Raw genomic sequence first — 22,829 nt, forward strand, 5'->3', positions numbered from 1 at the left:
ACAATAAAAAATAAAATTTGAAGCTTTCTGGACGAACTCGGTTTGGGATAATAATTATGGTTCTACTAGTTAGAAGTGAAAATAACAGAGAGTAACTAGTTGACTGCTTAAAAGATGTTTCATAAGGGATGGGTAAGATATGGTAAATTAGCTTTTATATTCTAATTATTTTCAAATGCAATGAGTATAATTCTGTTCCAGAACCATGAGAAATATGTCAACTTATTTGTAATTTACTCTGCTTTCCTTGAAAATAATGCTTTGTTTCTTATGTAGCTTTCAGAAAACTGTATCGATGCTTTCCATAGATGGCCATGTGAAATACTTGGCAAAGAGAAAATGCATCACAGATTTACCAGAATAACCGAAAAGAAGATATTTTTAACTAGGTGACAAATGAAAATTATTTCCACAGACAACCTGTGGTACAAATTTTATTGTTGAAAAGATTTCTCAAAAGTTATTAAAACATCAGAATTAGAAATAATAAAAGCCGCTGAAAATCAAAATTAGCCTGAAATAAGAATATCAGCCTGAGGGCGAAAAAGGTTGTTCGGTTGTGTAACAGAAATAATCCAGACATCCTTATGGAGCTTTAATGAAGGCTGCTTTTCAGAATGTACATCTGACATTTTCCCTCTTCTGTCTGTGAGGACAGAGACAAGCAGATGGAGGTGGAGGGCGGGACCAGTGGAGGAGTATTTTGCCCACAGTCAGTGTTGATACAAGTGAGCATGGACCCAATTTTGAAAAATTTTTGTATAAAGAAAGCAAAAAGGGAAAAAAAGATTTTGGGAGGGGGTGGTCTCTAGCTACACTGAATTTGTTTCCAGCTTTCCAAGAAGGAGAGAAATGAAATATCCTGGAGGCAGCCGCTGTGAACGGACTTGGGGTTTGGGGTCAGATGGCTCAGTTTCCACATCCGTAGGGAGGATCTCCTAACACCCTCGCTGAGGATTCTTGGAGGACTGACGATGATGTATGCAAAGCACTCAGCACACAGTAGGTTCTTTTTAAATTACTGAAGGCTGATTTATCAAGATGATGACACTGCGCTAAAAAAAGCGTAATGAAGAAGGGTCGGAGCAGATGCTGTGGAAGAGAGTGGATTCTTTTGTCGCAGTGACTCCCCTAGTTCAGGTTGGGACATTCTGCGCTTAATTATGCAGGCCCGCAAGTACACCAGTGAATAGTTGCATGTCAACATTTCAAAGCTAGTTGGCTCCAAGGTATTTCTAGCTTGGAAATTTCCACTAATTCAAGCCTTGCACAAAATGCAGTGTGAGGGTTGGAAACTGGAGAAATTACCTGGCTCGCTCCCAAGGCTTTTTAATGGCAGCATTCTTCAGTCTCTGTTTCCCGGTCTGACTGGGTCCCAGGAGAAAACGGACGCCTGTTGTGTCATAAGCCTTGCTCTGACTGTCAATCAAAGTTCCCCTTGGAGGGAGGGTTTTCTCTGCACGTTAACTGAGCCATCCTGGGACTTGTGGAGCTCAAAAGGCCACATGACAGAACTTTCTCTCAAGTGAGTTTGTTGAATGGAAGTCATCCTATAGTTCCAATACACAGGCCTCAAAGATGGAGACCTCACACCTGGAGGTACTTCCTTAGCAGCTGGAAGCATGACACTCAAAAGAACCAAGGGATTCCAGCTCCCAGGGCCAGGCTGAACCAGCCACAGTGCACTGGAGACCTGTGAAGACCGTGAATGCCCTCTCCAATGCCATCAGGATGCCTGAGTGCCTTCTGAGTCTCAAACATCATTTGATTTGTAGAAACAGCCTCAGTAGGAAATTCAACTCTGAATTGATTCCATTTTTGCCCCTAAAACCCAGAGATAACCTAAGAGAAACTGTTTTAATTCAGTAGAGTCTAAAATAACATTAAATAGTAAGTTTAAACTCCTCCCTGCTACCTAAGAGATTGGGGCTCAATAATAAAAATGAATTTGGTTTTGGGGCTGGCCTGGTAGGGTAGTGGTTAAGTTCATGTGCTCCGCTTTGGTGGCCTGGGGTTTGCAGGTTCAGATTCCAGGCGGGGACCTACGCACCGCTTACAAGCCATGCTGTGGCAGGTGTCCCGCATATGAAAATAGAGGAAGATGGACACAGATGTTAGCTCAGGGCTAATCTTCCTCACCAAAATAAATAAATAAATTTGGTTTTAAAAATAAAGAGGTGTATCTTTTTACACATCTAAGTTGTGTGTATAATTTTTGCACCTCTACATGTATCAAGTAATCAAGATAAAAGGCGTTAAAGGAGGACTAGAATGAAGGGAAAATAATACAGCATAGTTAAGACCAAACAGAAAGCTGGTACACTGCACATGTTAAATGCCTTCACAGTGAAAAAGTGGACTTCAAATTTGGCTCTGAGTTTCTTTGCAGCCAGAATAGAAAGAGAAGCACAGTTAGTCACAGGTGTCACATTTTCATAAGGTGGAAGAAAAACAGTTGCTCTGGAGAAGGTTTCCACGCGCCAAAGATGGAGTGACCGGAAGGTGCCGAGAGATGTCGTGGCTGAATAACCATACAATGAGCATTTGCTAATTCATTCAAAAAGTATTTACGGACTGTGCACCAGGTGCTTACCCTTACAGACTGTGCACAAGGTGCTTACCCTGCCAGGCGCTGGGATGACACTGTGAATAAGGCTCAGCCCTGCCCTCACAGACGTTACAGCCTAGTCGAGTTTTGGGTGATGGTTTCCTACAGGTTTGTCGATGCAGACTGGGGGCATAAACCTTAAAAGCAGTTCTGGCAAAAGGGGTTTTATAGAGGGGTCAAATTCATGTCGGTCGGGTTTGTAGCTCACTAATAGTCTTGTCTTGTATTTAAATTTTAATAGGAGCCTCTATAAAACTGAAAAGTAATTCAGTCATTTGTTGCTTAAATATTTATTAGCGCTTATTTGTGCCAGCTACTAGGGGAGATGTTGAGGACACAAAGATGAACATCAGACGTGGTCAAGGCTTTCTAGAACCTCACATGACACATAGGCAAACAAATCAGAGAGGAACATGGTGGGTGCCGCTACAGGGGTGTGAACTGAGATTTCTAGGCATGTCTGGCTCTTCCAGAGGGCGTCAGGGTGGGTTTACCACGAGGAGAAACTTGAGCTGGTTCCTGAAGGATCAGGAACAACCACAGGAACCGTAGCAAACACTTGTGCTGACTTCGTCAGGAACTATTCTGAACTCTTTGTGCATATAGTATGTGTTGAATTAACTCACTTTAATCCTCACAACAGCTCTGTGAAGTAGGTACCATTCTGAACCCCATTTTACAAATGAGGAAACTGAGGCACAGGGAAGTCAAGCAGCAGGCCCTAGGTCACCTCAGCTGGGAAGTGATGTCAAGCAATGGAGCCCTCATCCTTCTCGTCGCCTCTGGGCGACTTCTCTTGAGACCCCAGATGAGACTGGGTTTCCTGGCTGCGTGCTCTAATGACACTGTGCTTTTCCTTCTTAGAACTTACCCTGTTGTGTAATTACATGCTTATTTGTGCTATTATTTATTTAAAGTCTGCTTCTCCCCATAGACTGTAATTCCCCTTGGGGCAGAAACTGTGTATGCATTTTCTTCCCCGTATTTAATCTCTCCTGCAAGAGTTTGGCACATGGGAGGCACTCACAGATCACGTGGTGAGTGGAGCCAGGAAAGGGTCTGAGCTGGATGAAGAATGATGGTAGGAGTCTAAGGTGGCAGGGACGTGGGAGTGGGGTTTGGAGATATTTGGATCAAACCTACAAATCAGGCCATCTCTGTGGATGCCTCTTTTGTTGTTGTTTTTGCTTTAGAAGAAACCTCGACTGGAATTACCCACCCAGGAAGGTAGGCTGTTTACTTTTCTGGGGCAGAGACAAGAAAGAGGGAAGGAGGTTGGACAGTGCCAATTTGCAGTCTTTGACAGCACTGGCCTGCCGGATGTTTCCTGAGCCAGTTTAGGGGTGCAGAACCTGCAAAGATAGGTTTTTGTATCTTAATTCTCTTTTCCACCCTCAGTCTCTAAGGAGACAGAGGCAGAGAGGACCTCATGCTGAGAGATGGCTTCTGACGTGCCTTCCTTTGTTCTCTCCTTTCCCAACCTTTTGGGAAGGCCCTTCACAGCTTGGGGTAGGAGGGGTAGGGAGTGGTTCCCACCTCTGGCTCTTCTCTTGCTTGCTGTAGGGCTGGCAGGAACAAGCCAGTTCCCATCCTGTGACACCATGTCACTCTTCCTTTGCCTCCTGAGCTTCTGCTGTCTCCCAGTTTCTATTTCCAGGGGACGATGGCGGCTGAGTCTATATTTGGTGGGATGTTCTGCTTCTCATTGGCACATTTGACTCAGTGAGGCTGCGCTAATTAGAGAAGTTCAAGAGCCCAGAAACTGGCAACTGGAGTTTCATGGCCTTTGGTACTTCTGTCTCCCTGAGGCTGCTAGGGATAATCTAGGTGTTTCAGGCTCAGTTCTTCCTGCTATTTGCATGAGGAGGAAATCAGCTTCTCCCAGGAAGAACTGCCTAAGGAAAGAATTTGCTGTATGGTCCTTTGTCTTGAATGTCCCTATTAGTCTCTCAGTCAAATTAATTTATTTGTTCATTGAGTAGATGTTTATTGAGTGCCTTTTGGGTGCATAGGTCTGTGATAGCAAGTACTAAGAAAAGGAAGTAAACAGGAGTCATATGAAAATCATGGGCAGTTGTTGCCAAGGGAGTTGAGAGGACGTAGAGACAGATTATTGTTACAGTGGTCAGGAGAGGCTTTGCAGGCAGGGGGAGTCTGAGCTGCACTCTTAAGGATGGATAGGATTTTGATTTGGGGTGGACTTGGGTGGAGGGGGCCAGAGAATAGAATTCTAGGTGGAGGTGATTGTGTGAGCAGAGGTCAGAAGAAAGATGTATTTGGGGTCTGGCAAATGAGTGGATATTATTGGAGCAAAGGGTTCACGTGGTGGTAGTGGTGGTGGGAAGATGAATTTAGAGATGAGGGTTGAGGATAGAGACAGGGAGCAATTTGGGGATTACGTGGGGAGCCATAGAAGGTTTTACAGCAGGGATGTAATAGGATAAAACTTGGATTTTAGGAAGCATCTTATAAAAGAAGAATCCCCTGGAGGATAAATTAAGGGAGGAGAAGTGAAAGCAAGGAGACTAGTTTAATTCAAGTCAGTAATACTAGCTAACGCTTACAGAATGCTTACTGTATACCAAGCATTGTTCTATACATTTCACATATATTAAATCATTTAATCTTCAAGACAATCCTCTGTGTTTGATACTATTATTATCTCTGTGTTATAGCAAGGAAAATGAATGCACAAGGAGATTAAGTGACTTGCCCAAGGTCACATAGCCAGTGAACTGTGGAGCCAGGATTTGTACTCAGGCAGTATGGCTCCAGCATACATACTCCTAATACTACACTATACATTTTTCCTGTATTTATTGATCCCAACAATGTGAAAGGAGCTACTAGCAACATATAAATGTAAGTGAAATACACCTAGTTTTGTTCTTCATCACTTAGTTAAGAGGTAATTGTTTTGATAGTTCAGATGATAATTAAGTTTTGAACTATGGTGATGGTAATAAAAAAGGAGAATAATGGCCAGAACATGGTGCTAGATTTGCTGTGGGGTTTGAGAACATTTACAATTTGGTTCTTGGGCTGACCTTTCTTCAATTTACTCATTTGTAATATGGATATAATAATCATGACAGAGACTTGGCTTCTGGAAAAGACAGAATAAAAGAGATCATATTTAACTTAGGACTAAACACCAAAAAAATCAGACACAACATATGAAGTAATGATTTGCAAGACTCTGGACAACAGTCAAGAAAGGAATCCTTGAGAGATGAGAAACACATGAGGTGAACTCTATGATTGTCTGAGCCTACTGTCTTGAAAGAGTTTCTGGCCACATTGCAGGGGAGGGAAACGAAGGTAGATCCCAGCAGACTCCCTGAAATGAGGAGACAAAGCTGAGAGTCTGGGGACACCAAGGCAGTTAGAGTTCTCAGGAGAGAGTAGCAGAGAGGAGAGAGTCACACAGAGAGAGAACTCCAGAGTTTTGTAGAGGATCACTTTTAAGTATTTGGCTGAGTACTTATGAGTGCGTGTGTGAGGAAACTACCCAAGGCTGGGGCAAGAGCCACCTGGAAGGATCAGAGGTAGCAGTGCCCAGTGCTCACCCGGGGCCAGAAATAGTGCCTGTTCTCAAGAGCCAGATTGGAAACCTCAAGGTTCAAGGGCATTGGGTAGAATACACAGAAGAGTCTTCTTTGCAGTGGGGGATAATGAACTCTAGATCAGACACTGCTCTGGTTCTGCCTGCGTAACAAATTTTAAAAGCAAGACACAAAGGGATTGAGCTATTTCCATCCCAGGAACTGCATCCCAGAACAAAACTCACAAATATTTATGGGGAAAAAATTTTCAGCATCCAATAGGGTAAAATTTACAATGTCAGCCATCCAAACAAAGATTACCAGGCATACAAAGAAGCAGGAAAATACAACCTGTAGTGAGAGAAATCAATCATCTGAAACTGACCCAGAAGTTAGAATTAGTAAACAATAGTTCTAACTGTATCCACATGTTCAAAAAGTTAAGTTGAGACATGGAAGATATAAAAAGGCCAAATCCAACTTCTAAAAATGAGAACTACAGTGTGTGAGGTGAAGAATACACTGGATGAGGTTAAACATGAGTTAGACTTTGCAGAAGGTAAGTTCAGTGAACTTAAAGTCATAGCAATAGAAAATGTCCAAAATGAGACACAGGCACAAGAGAGAATTTTTAAAAAAGAACGAAACATTAGTAAGCTTGTGGGACAGGTTCTAGTGGCCTGATATACATGTAATTGGAATCTACAATGGATAAGAGAGAGAAATGACAGAAAATATATTTGAAGAAATAATGGGTGAAATTTCCAATGTGATGAAAACTATAAATTCACAAATCCAAGAAGCTCACAAACCCCAAGCATAAGGAACCTGAAGAAAATTGCAAGGCACATCATAATTAAATTAGTTAAAACCATTGATAAAGAGAAAACCTTAAAAACATCCAGAGGGAAAAGACACATTATGTACAGAGCAACAAAGATGAGGATGACAACAGATTTCTTCTGGAAACAATTCAGATTACAGGTAGTGGAGCAACATCTGTAAAATGTTGAAAGAAAAAAATCCCCGTCAACTTAGAATTTTGTGGCCGTAGAAAGTATCTTTCAAAAATGAAGGAAAAATAAAGATGTTTTCAGACATGCAAAAGCTGAAAGAATTCATCACCAGCAGAACCACACTACTAGAAACGTGAAAGGGAGTTCGTTAGGTGGAAGGAATGTGATACCAGGTGGAATTCTGGATCTACACAGAGGAATGAAGCACACCAGAAATGGTACCTGCGTGGATACATGTCTAAGATTTTTAGTTATTACTTAAATCTCTTTAAAAGAAAATGAGCTATTTAAACAAAAGTAAGACCACTATAGTGTGGGTTTTGTAATACATGCAAGTCAGAAGCATGACAACGAAGGTTGGGAGGGGAGAAATGGCAACGTGCAGCATAAGTTCTTACACTGTATGAGGTGGTGTGCAATCACTTGAAGGTAGCCCGTCACAGGGTAAATACATATACTATAAAGCCTATAGCAACCACTAAAATAAAGAAGCCAGGAGTTATAGCTTGTAAGTTAATAATGGAAATAAAATAGAATCATAAAAAAATACTCAGTTTAAACAAAAGAAGTCACATAAAGGAGAGAAAGGAGACAAAGAACAGATGGGACAAATAGAAAAACAAAACAAGATGACAGATTTAAAGCCAACCATATCAGTAAACACTCCAGTTAAAGACAGAGATCGTCAGATTGGATAAAAAAGCAAGATCTCACTATATGCTGCCTATAAGAAACAGGCTGAATATAAAGACACGAACTTTATAGCACTAAATGCCTAGATGAGAAGAGAAGGGTCTCAAATCAATGGCTTCAGTTCCCATCTTAAACTAGAAAAAGAAGAGCAAAGTAAACCCAAAGTAAGTAGAAGAAAATAAATGATAAAGATCAGAGCAGAAACAAATGACATAGAAAACAGAAAAAACAGAGAAAAATTAATGAAATCAAAAGCTGGTTCTTTGAGAAGGCCCATGAAATTGGTGAACCTCTAGCCAGACTGATCAGGAAAAAAATGAGAGAAGACACAAATTACCAATCTCAGGAATGAGAGAGGTGACATCACTATAGATTCTACAGATATTAGAAAGACAATAAGGATAGTATTATGAATAACTTTCTGCCAATAAATTCAACAACTTAGATAAAATTGACAAATTCCTTGAAAGATACAAAGCCCCAAAACTAACTTTAAAAGAAATAAAAGATAAGCTGAATAGCTGGATATGTATTTAAAAAATGTAATTTTTGGTTAAAAACTTTTCCATGAAGACGACTCCAGGCCCAGATAACTTCACTGGTGAATTCTGCCAAACATTTAAATACGAATTCTATGTAAACTCTTCCAGAAAATTAAAGAGGAAGGAATACTTCCTCACTCATTTTATGAGGCCAGCATTACACTGATCTTGAAACCAGACAAAGATCCCACAAGAAAAGAAAACTACAGACCTGTATCCCTCATGGGCACAGTCGCAAAAGTTCTGAACAAAATTTTAGCAAACTGGATTCAAACAAGTGGTAAATAAGCACATGAAAATATGCTCAACATCTTCAATCATTAGAGAAAGGCAAATTAAAACTTCAATGAGGCACTACTAAGTGTCTATTAGAATGGCTAAAATTAAAAAGACTGATGATATGAAGTATTGGTGAGAATATGGAAGAACTAGAACTCTTAAATGCTGATGGTGAGAATGTAAAATGGTACAGTACATTGGGAAACAGTTCAGCATTTTTTTTAAAAAGCTAAACGTATGTCTGGATATGATATAGTCTCCCGCCCCCTCCCCCAGTTATTTATCCAAGAGTGATGAAAGCATGTGTGCGTATAATGGCTTGTACACAAATGTTCATAGGGGCTTTACTTGTAATAGCCCCAAACTGGAAACAACCTAAATATCCATCCACAGATGAATGGACAACAAACTGGTATATCGATACAATGGAATACTACTCAGTAATAAAAAGGAACAAACTATTGATACAAGCTACAACGTGGGATGAATCTCAAAACAGTTATGCTGAGTGAAAGACGGCAGATAAAGATGAGTAAATAATTTATGATTCCATTTATGTAAAATTCTAGGAAATGCACACTAATGTATAGTGACAGAAAACAGATCAGTGGTTTCCTGGAGGGGATGGAGAAGTGGGGAGGTGGGAGGGAGAGATTACCAAGGGACACAAGGAAGCATTTTGGGATAATAGATATGTTCATTATCTTGATCTTGGTAATGGTTTCATATTGCATTCAATTCTATTTCGATAAAGTTGTCAAAAATAATAATGACAACCTCAGTGATTAAGAAGATGATATGTGAAAGCCCTTTATATATTTCACAATGCTACAGAAAAGTTAGTTACTAATTATATATACAGAATTAATTAAAGATGACTGTGTGATTATAAGCTTAGCAAATTGGAAGGATGGTGGTAGAAGTAGCAGAAATAAGGGAGAAAGGAATAGGAACTGGTTTGCAAAAGATAGTGATTTCTGTTTTCCCAAATATGACACCCGGGTGGGAACACCCAGGAGCTGGTTGGGAATGTGGAACTGCAGCTGCAGAGAGGTGAGCGCTACCACAAATATGTGCAGATGGGCACAGAGAGGGGAGTGGAGGCAGGAGAGTGCAGGAGCTATGTGGAAGGACAGCGTGGAGCAGGGGAAGACTAGAAGTCTGGGGACACTCCCAGAAAATTTATAACTTGGGAGCGGGCTGTTTGGGAAAGAGCGATTAGAGGTCATCTGGCATGGTGACAATTGAGCTGAGCCAGCCATCTGGTCCTCAAAAGGAAGAGGGTTCCAGGCTTAGGAACAGCAGCTGCAGAGGCCTTGAGATGGGAAAGACCGTGATGTGTTCTGGGAACAGTTTAGGGTGGCAAGAATTGGTAAGGGAGGAGGAAGGTAGTGTAAGACTTAGTTGGGCTGGTAGGCTGCAGTGAGCTTAGGTTTTATTTTCAGGGTAATAGGAAGTCCTGATGGGTTTTAAGAAAGGTCATTCTGGCTGTAGATGGATAAGAGCTTGTGGAGGAGGCAAGAGTAGAAGCAGAGAGATGAGCTAGAAGGTTCTTTCAGTAGATCAGGTGGCATGTGTTGGTGACTTGGGCTAGGATAATGACTGTGGACTGGATGGATTTAAGGTAGTAAGATCAGGGCTTGAGAGAAACCAAGGTGCTCAGGAATCTTACCCATGACAAAATCATTGGCCCTTGAAATTTCAGAGTGGGAAGTGGTGTTAGGGATTGCCTAGGAGAACTCTTGACCAATTACTCTGTTTCCCACTCTGCTCTCTACAAATATCTTAGCATATAGCAATAACTATCTTTCAAATTTGTGTGGTCCTTCAAAGCTTCCAATGTGTGTTCATACTTAGTGTTCTCTTCAAGGGCATAGCCTCATCCTCCCTTTATCTCAGCTCATTGCCCTGGTGCTCTGCCCCAGCTAATTTGGTCCTATCTTAATACTCAGGTGCAGGGAATGGTGGTTCTTTTGTTACAAAGCAGGACTTAGGGAAGGGTAGGGGCCTCAGATGGTGGGACAGAAGCTGAGGGAAGTGACTCCTCCCAGAGACTGACTCTGGGTGCACAGTCGGCCATCTTGTCTTCAGGGCAAGGCCAGCACAGCTGCTTCCTCTTCTTGGAAGCTCCTTCCCACATCCCACCCTGTTGAAATCAGACGCAGCATTCACGTCCATGCTATATTGTCTGCTCTTCCATGCAGTTTCTCTGCTTCCCTTACCTGATGTCATCTCGCATTCTTTTGAACTCTCACTTTTGTATTGCTCTTTGGGCATTTATCCCAGCCCAACGTGTTATAATTATTCCTGACTTTTCCTGAGGTATCATGTTTCTTCCGCTTCCTTATGCCCTACAGCCCTTACTGCATATAGCTCGTGCATATAGCGTGGGCCTAGAGAAGGTTGTTGAATTGAATTGAACCCATTCAAGTTCAAATACCTGTGTCAGACATGGTAGGTACACAGAAAAGTTAGAAGGGAGCTGATTCCCCTGTGAATGTTTATTTTTAATTTTTTTAAATTAAAAAATATTTTTATTGTTGGGGCTGGCCTGGTGGCATAGTGGTTAAGTTCACCCGCGCCACTTCAGCAGCTGGGGTTCACAGGTTTGGATCCAGGGGTGGACTTACACACTGCCCATCAAGCCATGCTGTGGCAGCATCCCACATACAAAATAGAGGAAGACAGGCACAGATGTTAGCTCAGGGACAATCTTCCTCAAGCAAAAAAAACGAAGATTGGCAGCAGATGTTACCTCAGGGACAATCTTCCTCACCAAAAAAAACGGGATTAAAAAATATTTGTATTGAGATATAATTGACATATAACATTGTATTAGTCTTAGTTGTGCAACATAATGATTTGATATATGTGTATATTGTGAAATGATTACAAGTTTAGTTACCATCTATCACCACACAGTTACAATTTTTTTTCTTGTGATGAGAACTTTTAAGATCTATTCTTTCAGCAACTTCCAAATATATGGTATGATATTGTTAACTATAGTCACCATGGTATGCATACATCCCCAGCACTTATTTCTCTTATAACAGGAAGCTTTTGCGTTTTGACGAGCTTCATGCATTTCACGCAACCCCCAAGCCCCAGCTCTGGCAATGACCAATCTATGAGTTAGTTATTTTTTAATTCTACATACAAGTAAGATTATAAAGTATTTGTCTTTCTCTGACTTATTTAACTTGGCATAATGTCCTCAAGTTCCGTCCATGTTGTCAAAAATGGCAGGATATCCTTCTTTTTTATGGCTGAATAATATTCCATTGTGTATATATACAACCTTTTCTTTCTCCCTTCATCTGTTGATGATCACTTAGGTTGTTTACATGTCTTGGCTATTGAAATAATGCTGCGATGAACATGGGAGTGTAGGTATCTTTTTGAGATAGTGATTTCGTTTCCTTGGGTTAAATACCTGGGGGTGGAATTGCTAGATCCTATGGTAGTTGTATTTTTAATTTTTTGAGGAACCTTCATACTGTTTTCCACAGTGGCTGCACCTGTTTACATTCCCACCAACAGTGCAAAGCGTTCCTTTTTTCCCACGTCTTCACTAACACATGTTAATTCTCATCTTTTTGGTAATAGCTGTTCTAACAGGTGTGAGGGGATATCTCTCATTGGGGTTTTGATTTTTGTTTCCCTGATGATTAGTGATGTGGAGCCTCTTTTCACACACCCGTTGGCCATTTGTATGTCTCCTTTGGAAAAATGTCTGCTCAGATCTTCTGCCCATTTTTTAAGTTAGATTATTATTATTTTCTTTTGTATTGAGTTGCATAAGTTCTTTATGTTAACCCTTTATCAGATATGTGATTTGCAAATATTTTCTCCCATTCAGTAGGTTGCCTTTTCATTTTGGTGATCATTTCCTTTGCTGTGCAGAAGCTTTTTAGTTTGATGTGATCCCACTTGTTTATTTTTGCTTTTGTTGCCTCCCCTGTGAATGTTGATCCAAGTATCTTTATACTAGGTATAAATGATGAGGTGGAGGAGGCAGAAAGGAAATAGGGGGTGTAAATGGAGCAGTTGGGAGTGCTTAGAATTAGGAAAATACGTGTGTGGCAAAATGCCTTTAGGGAACTACAGCTCTGAGCATGAGCCTTGACCACCATCTTAATTCTTCCTTGTTTAAAATTTAAAACAGTCTGTGGGGAGATATTCTCCTTTTAGGGTCATCAGTCTGATTTTATTACAAAACTTAGTTGGGAAATTAATTTTTTTATTTTAGGAATTTGCTAGAATATGTCTGTGGCAGAAACTGGTAAATGCCCACTAGGCCCATTTCCTCTTCTTCCTGGGTACATAACTTGACTATATTTCTTTGTCTCCCTTCTCCCTTGTAGTTATGGGATGGTATGGCCTTGCAATGGAGCTCTGGCCGGTGGAATTCAGGCAAAAATGATGTATGGCACCTTCAAGCCTGGCCCATTAAATCTCCTACATAATCATGCAAATTCTTTCTCATTTTTGCCTTACTGGCTGAATGCCAGAGAGCCAGTGGCAAGCAGCCCTATGCAATAGAGCTTTCTGTGATGATGAAATGTTCTGTATCTCTGCTGTCCAATATGGTAGCCATGTGCCCACTGAGCACCTGAAGTGTAGCTAGCATGACTGAGGAACTGAATTTTAAATTTTATTTAATTTAAATTAATTTAAATAGCCACAAATGGCTGGTGGCTACCATACTGGATGGTACAGCTTTCAATGGAAGGAGCCTGTCTTGCTGAGTGACGAGATGGAGCAGAGTTCCCGGCCCACCTGCCTTGTACAGTGAAGTGCACGAGAAATAGCTATTTGCTATATTAAGACACTGAGACACAATATCTGTTCCATAAAATGGGAGATACTTGCTGATTCACCTACACTAAAAATTCACATCGTAGGCATCTTCAGCTGGGCAACAATGTAGCTGGACAAACCCAGTATCTAATATCAAACCCAGTTATCCAGGGTCATTCTTAAATGGGCAATCGAATCTTCTTCCACCTCTCTTGAGTTCCTAATATTGCCCCACCCTATTTTCTTGGGAAAGGAAAATTGGAGGCCACGAAGCAAGCCTGACCCCTGTTTTCCGCATAGGGTAGCAGAAACTGCTCAGGGTTCTGGTTTCCCCTCCACCCTAGCTCCCTGTGTGGGCTTGGGCAAGTCACATTGTTTCTCTGGTTATTGGCTTTCTCCCCTGTAAACTGTGATTTCTGGGTTTGCTTCTGTTTCTAAAATGCTTCTTCCAAATATCTGCTTTCTTCTTGCACCCTCTGTTTATCCTCCTTCTTTGGAGGAGGGATTCTCACTCCCAGTGCTCCTGGCTCAAGCCCCTCCCAGGCCCTTCCCTATTCTCTTCTGTGCCTCTGTCTCCAGCCTTAGCACTCTTTCCTGGTTCACTGCCTCTTTCTTCTCTACCAAGGATTATGCCCACACCTGCCACCACCACTGCCTCACGCCTCACTCACTTTTAGCCTCGCCAGCCCAGCTTCCACACCAACTTCTTTGCTGAGATGCTTTTAGGAATATCACTCTAATGACCCTCTGTTCAGCTTCACAAGGGTGGGCTCTGGGGACAGGATGCGTCTCTCCTGTCTGGGCACTTAATTCTGTCACATGGCTCTTCTCCATCTGTAAATTCTAGACTCTTACCTCCTTCACTCCCGGGGTGTCAGGAGAATTAAAAGTTTGTAAATTGCCTTGAGTTCCTTGGGGACAACTAGCAAGTGTAAAGAATAAAAATCATTTCATACAAAGCTGTTGAAAAATATGCAGTGAATTGATTCACAGTCTCCCCCGTTGGGCTATGATTATGAGCGTCTCAGATGAAATATCACATTTCAGCAAGGCAGGTGATGCCAGTGTTAGGCTGCTAATTGCAATAAAAAGCTTAATTTGCACTTCCATCTATTTCTCATTCCGCTGGGTTGGGGAGTGGGGGTGGCAGAGAAGGGGCTATTCAGGGAGGCTTTATAAGCCTGTCCTTGAGTTGGTGACGGGAAAATGATGGTTCTAGCATTGTATAGTCAAAGCTTGACTGCTTGGTGCCATTAGCTCCCCAGCTATTCTGTTATTCAATAACGTCGTCATTTTTCTTGTCTCCTAAGGCAGACACTTTGCATCCGTCATTTCCTTACCCACCGCTTCCTCTTGATTTCCTTACTTATCTCCCTCCCTCCCTCCCTTCCGTCCTCCTTCTCTCTGAACCTCTCTCCTTCTCTTGTTCTCTCCTCTTTCTCTCCCTTTGTTTCTTATACCACCATTCCTCAATAATTTTGATCATCTACTATACTGAAGAGACTGGAAATAAGATAGTGCATGAGATAAAGTCCTTGCCTTCATGTAATTTGCAAACTATGATGGATCACAAGCAGTGATACAAGGAATTCTAACAAAGAGTTCTTCGCTCATTCATTCATTCATTCATTCAACAGGTAATTATGGAAAGCTTACTGTGAGCCAGTCAATGTTCTGTTTGAGATACATCAATGAACAACTGATAGAGGGTTGTGATGGGCAAAGTGCAGACTTCTAAGAGGTTGCAAAGCAGGAGACCTGGCCTCATCTAAGGGGTCAGGAGGGACCCCAGAGAAGAGATGCTTTGACTGAACCCTGCAGCCTGAGAAGTTGGGTTGGCAAAAGGGGCCAGAGGAAGTGGTTTGGCTAGCTGCTACAGGGAGCAGTTTGGGAGAAGGATGGAAAGAAGCTTGCTCAGTGTGCTGGCACTACGAGGTGTGGGGCCAGATTGGCAAAATAAGACCTGAGAGCCAGGCAGGGGCCAATCCCTAAGGGCCATCTAAACCACAGTAGTGAGTTCGGAGTTCATTCTAGGGCATTTGAAGGAGGCCAAAGGGGGTAAGTACAATTTGAATCAGAGCTGTCCAATAGAACTTTCTGTGATGATGGAAATCCTGCTCTGGCCAATACAGTAGCAACCAGCCTGGTAACTATTGTACACTTAAAATGTGGCTAGTGTGACTGAGGGACTGGGTTTGAAATTTAATTAAATTTTATTTTATTTAAATTTAAATAGCCACATGTGGCTAGAAGTTACCATGTTGGAGAGTGCACATCTGTATTGTCTGTTCATCATATCCAGAAATATAATTGAGTTTCTCCCGCACAGCACCCCATGCAGACCCTCCAGTTCCTCTTAAGCCTTCCCCAACCACTGAGGCCTGCTGTACCAATAAAATCTCCAGCGTAGCTGGGTAGCAAATTTTTTTTTTTTTAATGTGTGTTTTCCTTCCTCTTCAATGAATTTTCATACTCTCAGAGTGGGGACTTCTCTTGGCTTTTGTTTTCTTCTCATGACAGGCCATACAGCCTGTGTTCACTGAATAGTTGTTGTCTCATTGATGAGCTCTTGTTTTCCTCTGTGGGCTGATGGGCAGAAAGCTCAGGGATGCAGATACCAGTCTGGTCTATGGGATGCCCCATGAGGTCTGTGTGTCACAGCCCCCCGGGGTGCACAGGGGACATCTGCCCTTGAGAAGCCAAACCGAATGGCCTGTAGGAGCCCTTCCAGAATCTGTCTCCAGAATCCCATCTCTCGGACAGTTCAGTGCTGTGGATAAAGTGAAGTGGAGAGATTCTCTGCTTCCTCCTGGAAAAGGGAGCTGTCGCCTTATGGGACCTTGTTGCTACCCTGAAGAACTGTTGGGCCACTCTTCTGAAAGCCGCATGGTGACAGGGAGCTTGCTTTCCATTCCTATATTTTCTCTTGACAGTCAAGTCACTTTCCCACTGAGATTTACAGTTTTAAAATGATTGGAAAAGGATCCTATTTCCAAGCTTATGTTTTTCAGCTCAGCTTGAGGCATAAAAGGAAATGTTCTTACGGTAATTGCTCTCTATCCATTTGGGGATAAACGATGATCCACCACTTCCCCAGCTTCCCTCAACCATCAGAGGCAAAGTTGCTGAAGCTCCTGCCCTGAGGGAGAGCCATTCCCGCGCGCACTTGCGCACTTCTCCTGTGTGGCAGCAGAAGGGCCACGTGACGCGGTGCCCAGGGCTAGTTCTCCTCTCTCTGGAAGTGCAGATGGTGTCGCTGCATTTTCAGAGTACACAAGACTGGAGACGTGGTACTTTAGTGATGGAACAGGGGTTTTGCCCTGGCAGAGCCCTGGTTCCACTTGGGGAATTTATTTTCATAGAATGACAGACTCTCAGTATCATTTAGTCAGTGCTTACATTTTCTGTGTCCCCTTTGGTTGTTGTCACCTGAAGGGACGGGGACCTCATTACCCCATGAGGCTGCCCTCCCATCCACAGGCCCTTCTGACTGCTGGAACACGCTTCACTGGGTTGAGCCAAAATCTGCCCCTTTGTCGCTTTCACTCCTGGATCTGGACCTTTCTCTGAGGACCCTATAAACCCAGCCTGATCACGCCTCCTCCACGTGAACACAGCCAGGTATTTGATGACGGCTGAGTCTTTCCTTCTCCAGACAGGCTCCCAGAGTTCCTTTAACGATTTCTTGGAGGATAAGTTATCAAGCCCTGTGGTCATCTTGGCTGGCAGGCTTTCATTTCTCCCCAGAGTGGAGCACCCAGAGCTTAAATGTCACAGTTCACCAGTGGGCTCAGCAGAGCATGTAGAGCAGAGCCGTCTCCTCCCTCATTCTGGATGCTCTCCTTTGTTAACACAGCTTGGGAGAACCATTGGAGACTACAGAGCTTCAGTTCCAGTCCCTGCTCATGGTTCACAGTAGTTATGTTGTATAGAGTCGCTGTGAACACTGAATTAGCGAATACTGAACCATTGATCCCCGGGGAGGTACAGGGCTAGATTCCTCTGAGCCTCTGGTCACAAATTTTCATCAATCAATCAATATATAACCTTGTTTTATGTGTGTTTCTCCTTATTTGACTCCTTATTAAATATATGTTGTTGATTCATTATCATTGACCTCACAGCCAACAGCACCACAAACTCATGCCTGGATAAAGCTTGTCTAACACGCGTATTTTCTCTCTAAAGCACGTCACAGCCTTCTTGTGCTTGGGAACGCCAGATAGCACTTCAGCACTAGGCTTGGGGAGCCATTTTAAATATCAAAATCACCAACAGAAAGCACAAAAATGCAAAAATCATGGCACTAAATAGACCATGAAAAGGCCACTTGTTTACAGCACGAGAGCTAAAAGGAGAAGGCAGAGCATAGCCTTGCTCAGCTTCAGCTGGGAAGTGTGCGGTGGGGACTCACATTTTTTGCCACCTTGCGCATGTCCGTGGATGACCGTGGAAGTGCCTCGAGCACTGATGTTGAGGTTACAAGTAAATTTTAGTGAGCAGGCAGATTTGTAAATATAAACCCTGCAAATAATAAGAATCGATTGCACTGTGAGCACGAAGAGGAAGTAGAAAAAAGGAGGCCAGCTTTATGCAGAGATGGGGAGAGTGAGTGCCCGCGGCAGAAATGGTATGAAATCCCATGCAGGGGTGTGTCACAGGGAGGTCCAAAGCAGTGGTCCTGCCCGAATAGCGAGTAAGTCTTCTTTCTGTCCTGTGTCTTCAGGTGGACTCAGCTCTGGGCGGACGTGTCTCTTGTTTGTATCAACACCGTCTGGCACGTGTCTCCCCCAGAGTGGGCACTTCGTGAATATTTGCTGTTGGGGCTGTGGAGATGATATCAGCGCCGGTTCAGAGCAGAGGGAGCTGAGGGAGAGAAGGAAATGAGACCAGGGATGCGCGTAGGACCCAAGGAGGACTTAAAGTGAGGACACAGAGCTTAAGATTAATTCAAAAGATAAATGAAGAGGCAGCGGAAGGACTTGAAAGAGGAGACTGAAGTGGCTGCAGCCACGAGAAAGATGATGTGAGGAGAGGCGGACTCTGTGTATTGGGATGGGAGTGGTGAGAAGCAGAAGGCTTGTGGTTTTTCATTTCTCCGGGGTGACTCCTTGAGAACATGCAGCCTCCCCCTCCACAGTAGATGGCTGCTTTTCACGACGGCTCGCTGAGACGGGGCAGGGCTGTTATGTCCACTGTTCAGATGAGCAAAGGGCCCGGGGACTTTAAGCCACCACCCCAACAGAACAGGATCAGTGATGGACCCAGGGCTCCCACTGTCACTGACCTGCCCATGGGAAGAGGCTTCAGCCGAATTCAGTGATGTCCAGAAGAGAGGACACCATTTTTCTTTCTTTCTTTCTTTCTTTTTCCTTTTTTTAAATGAAAGTTTAGGAAAGGGGAGGAAGTTGAGAGAGCTTATAGAAAAAGACATGCTATTGGTGCTGTTGGGTTGGCTAGAGAGACATGTGTGTGTCCTTCCTGCTGGAAAGAATGGAATCATGGGCTGGGCAGGGAAGGAATCTGGGCATATAGGTCAGTGACAACTGCCCATCAACAGGGAAGTGGGTTTAAACTGTGAGCTGGGGAAGGATAGCATGGGCTCAAAGTGGCTGCTGAAAGCCATTCGCTTTTGTGTAGTAAGAGACTGGAACTTGCGGTCTGCTGCTGAGAGGCGGTTCTGTTCTCTTAGGCTGCCGGCTCAGGGCTTTGCCCTCTGCCTCCATGTCAGGGAGCCCTAGGTGCTGGGAAGGTGGCAGAGATAACCAAGATACGATGAAGCTGCAATGCATAGCAGTCTAGCAGGGAGAGTAAGTCAGATGGACCTATTGCTTTGTAACTAGAATATTTTTCCACTGTCACATGTTTACAAAGGAGGGAGAGATTGCTTCCTACTACAAGGGCTGCTGGAGGCTTCTTGAAGAAGCACGTGATTTGACATGCTATTTGACCCCCAAACTGCCCTGCACTTATTTTCCCACCTCTGTACTTTCCACCCAGTTGCTCAAGCCAAAAATCTAGAGGAGTCACCGCCGATTCTTCTCTTTTCCTCCAATCCATCCCCAGTTGGCTTAGCGTCTATCTCCAGCACAGAGCTCGATTCTCTCCATTTCACTCTTCGTTCATGCCACTACTAAAGCCCTGAACATGACCATCTGTAGCTGGGACTGTTGAAAGAGCTCCCTAGGGAGTTTAAAAGTCTACTCATCTTCCCTTCCTATCGGTAGTTTTTGCAGCAACTGGAGTAATCTTTCCAAGAGATAGTTTAAAATCTTGCTGCTTCCCTGCTCTCAGAAACCTTTGTGGCTTCCTGTATTAATCAGTGAAACAGGGGCCGGCTCCATGGCCAAGTGGTTAAGTTTGCGCGCTCCGCTGCGGCGGCCCAGGGTTTGGATCCTGGGCGCGGACATGGCACTGCTCGTCAGGCCGCATTGAGGTGGCGTCCCACATCCCACAACTAGAAGGACCTGCAACTAAGATATACAACTATGTACGGGGGGGTTGGGGAGATAAAAGTAGGAAAAAAAAAAAAAGATTCTCAACAGTTGTTAGCCCAGGTGCCAATCTTTGAAAAAAAAAAAAAAATCAGTGAAACAACTTTAGGGGTTCCCAACAGGGAATGTTAATACAAGGATTTTGTTGCAGAGATACAAATTGAGGGTGAGAGGCAACCCAGAGCAGGAAGCCACTGCCACCTCTAGGCTGGAGGGGCCCAAGCCCTAGAACTCAGAAGCTCCTCAGCCATGGTGGGCCCTCCTGGTGGGAGCTGGGACCTTGGAGGGTGGGCTGTTTGATGGGAAGCTGCAGTGACAAAGGAGACACCATTGTTGCCACAAAATGCCAGCTAGAGCCAAGAAGGAGAGGGAGAAATACTCTGGCCTCTCCCTTCTTCCTATCTTCCAGTCTCCCACTAGGGCCTCCCAATGGCCAAACTTTGCCAGAAGCCGCTTGTCAATGGAGCCTGGGAAATGCTGAAGGGTGGAGACTGATTGACAGCAAATAGACAAGCAAATAGACTGGTACACTTCCAGCTCTATGTTGCTGTATACAGACCCTCACACAGTCTGTCCCTGGCTACCTGTCCATCCCTGCCTCGTACAAACATGCCCTTCCTCCTAGGGGGCCACTCTAGTCCCCTCTCTAGTCATGGAGCACCCCAGGCTCTTCCTTCCCCACTCCTTCGGACAGTGCCTCTCTTTCTGGAATATGCATCCCTTGGCTACCCTCATGGCTGGCTCTTCACATCCTTGAGTCTTAGCTCAAATGCTACTTCCCCAGAGGGGCCTTCCCTGACCCCCCCAGCTAAGCTGGCTCCCCTCACCTTACTGATGACCGCTCCATAATATCGCCCTGACATTTCTTTATGGCACTTGTTATAATCAGAATTATTTGTTTGATTTGTTATTATTATCTGTCTCCCCGTATTTCGTTCAGATCTCTGCTCAAAAGTCACCTTCACAGAAAGGCCTTCCGACCACCAAGCTAAGTAGTGCCCTCCCCTATCACACTGTATTTCATGACAGAGCTTTATTACTATTTTTATAAAGCTAGTCATTGGCACACACACACACAACACACACCCCTACACACATATACACACACACACGTATTCATCTTCCCCACTGGACTGTGAGCTCCATGGAAGCACTGGGTTTATCTAGTTCACTTGAAAGGAGCGCTCTGAAGGCCAGGCCTTGCGTGTCCCATTCAGCAAACTGAACGGTTGTGAACTTCCCAGCACTAAGAACGGTGCCGGACCCAGCACACACTTAGTGAATGTGCGTGGCATGAATGAGTAAAGAGCGTTGACATTGAGTAGAATCTAAGTAAGCAGTGATGGGAGAGAAGAAAGGACATTCTCAGATAGTGGAATAACGAAAATAACAGCAGAGATAATGGAAAGTATGCATTTGGGGAAAGATGAGAACTTTGGTTTGTTGGAGTATAAAGAACATGACGGGTGGTTAGCAGGAGTTAAGAGCAGGTTGAGGTCAGATCACAGAGGCTTAAAGGCGAGGTTAATGAATTTATTCAATTATGTAACAGGGAGCCATGGAAAATTTCTGAGCGGGTCATAACATATCCAAATCTGTGTTTTGAAAGGTGCATAGAAAGTGTCCAAAGATTTACTTCATTGTTAATGCTGGTGAAAATTTTGTGGCTATTCTAGTGTCATGATTGGTTTAAACAGAGGCAGGTGGATGAACTTAAGAGGAATTCTAGTTTGGTTGGTTGATTGAATCATTTATTCATCAAGGATTGGAGTGCCTGTTAAGAACTAGGTTTCGCTGGTGTAAGGGGAGGAATATTTACATGTAAAACACAGTGTTCATGTAAATGTAAAAACAGGGTCCCTTTCCTTGGGTTCACTGTCTAAGATGGGAGATACACCTGTAAATAGATCATTACAATGCATTGCGATTCGTGCTAACAGAACCCCATGTGCAATGGGCTGGGGCCAGAACAGGGGGAGCAGCCAGCTCTCCCAGGGGTGTCATGAAAGCTGCTCACATCCGGGCCAGCTGTGGAAGGTGAGCAGGCGATGGTGGTGAACAAAGGGTGCAGGGAAGCGAAAGCAGAGGGACAGGCGGTACAAGAGCGTGGCTGTCTGGAGAACGGGAAGCAGCAGCTCTGAGGGCAGAGCGTGTGCGGGGTGGGGGTGGGGGTGGGTGAGGGACCCTGGTCGTGATGGACTGTGAGAGGTCAGGAGGACGGGAGGGGCCCGCGATGAACACCTTTCTACACAACGGGGAGGAGTTCGATGAGCACAGCTCCCTGGCTTCCGCTCCTGGCAGAAACGGCCGCTTTATGGCCCTGACACACTCAATTTGCACTCATTCATTCATTCATTTTTTTCCAAAAATAGTTAATAGATTGCTATTATATGCCACATGCGTTCTAGGCCTTGAAGATAAGGTGATGAATAAGGTAAGCAAGCTGCTCTCGTGGAGTTTATAGTCTAGTGGGAGAGAGACAAACACAGGCATATGAATATGTACAGACATATGTGTGTGTATTTTTTTTTGCCAAGTAATGCTTAGTTTCATGAAAACATATTTATGTGTGTGTGCACATTTTTTTTTTGCCGAGTTAATGATTAGTTCTACGAAAAGTAAAACTGTGTAAGGAAATAGAATGTGATGAGAGAGGAGTACTATTTAGCTTAGGAGGTCACAAAAGGTCTTCTGTTCTGTGGAGCTGAAGTCTGAGAAAGACCTGAAGTGAGGAGCAAGCCGTGTGGATATCATGAGGAAGAGTGTTTTAGGCAGAGGGAATAGTGAGTGCAAAGGTCCTGAGGCAGGAGATATTCCAGGAGGAGCAAGGAGAACAGTGATGCTGGAGG

The 22,829-nt window shown here is 43.7% G+C and overlaps 1 protein-coding gene across 1 annotated transcript in view; it reads left to right on the plus strand.

The window, feature by feature from the left end:
- Positions 1-3,666: 3,666 nt before the first annotated feature.
- The window catches only part of CACNA1E (calcium voltage-gated channel subunit alpha1 E), a 407,275-nt gene continuing 388,112 nt past the window's right edge, over positions 3,667-22,829 (plus strand). The window contains exon 1 of the mRNA XM_046683555.1: positions 3,667-3,689. Coding sequence (XP_046539511.1) covers positions 3,677-3,689 — 13 coding nt within the window. The 5' untranslated portion in view covers positions 3,667-3,676. The remainder of the gene's footprint in view (positions 3,690-22,829) is intronic.

Source organism: Equus quagga, chromosome 13 (genome assembly GCF_021613505.1).
Source record: "Equus quagga isolate Etosha38 chromosome 13, UCLA_HA_Equagga_1.0, whole genome shotgun sequence".
In the NCBI taxonomy this organism is placed as follows: Eukaryota; Metazoa; Chordata; class Mammalia; order Perissodactyla; family Equidae; genus Equus; species Equus quagga.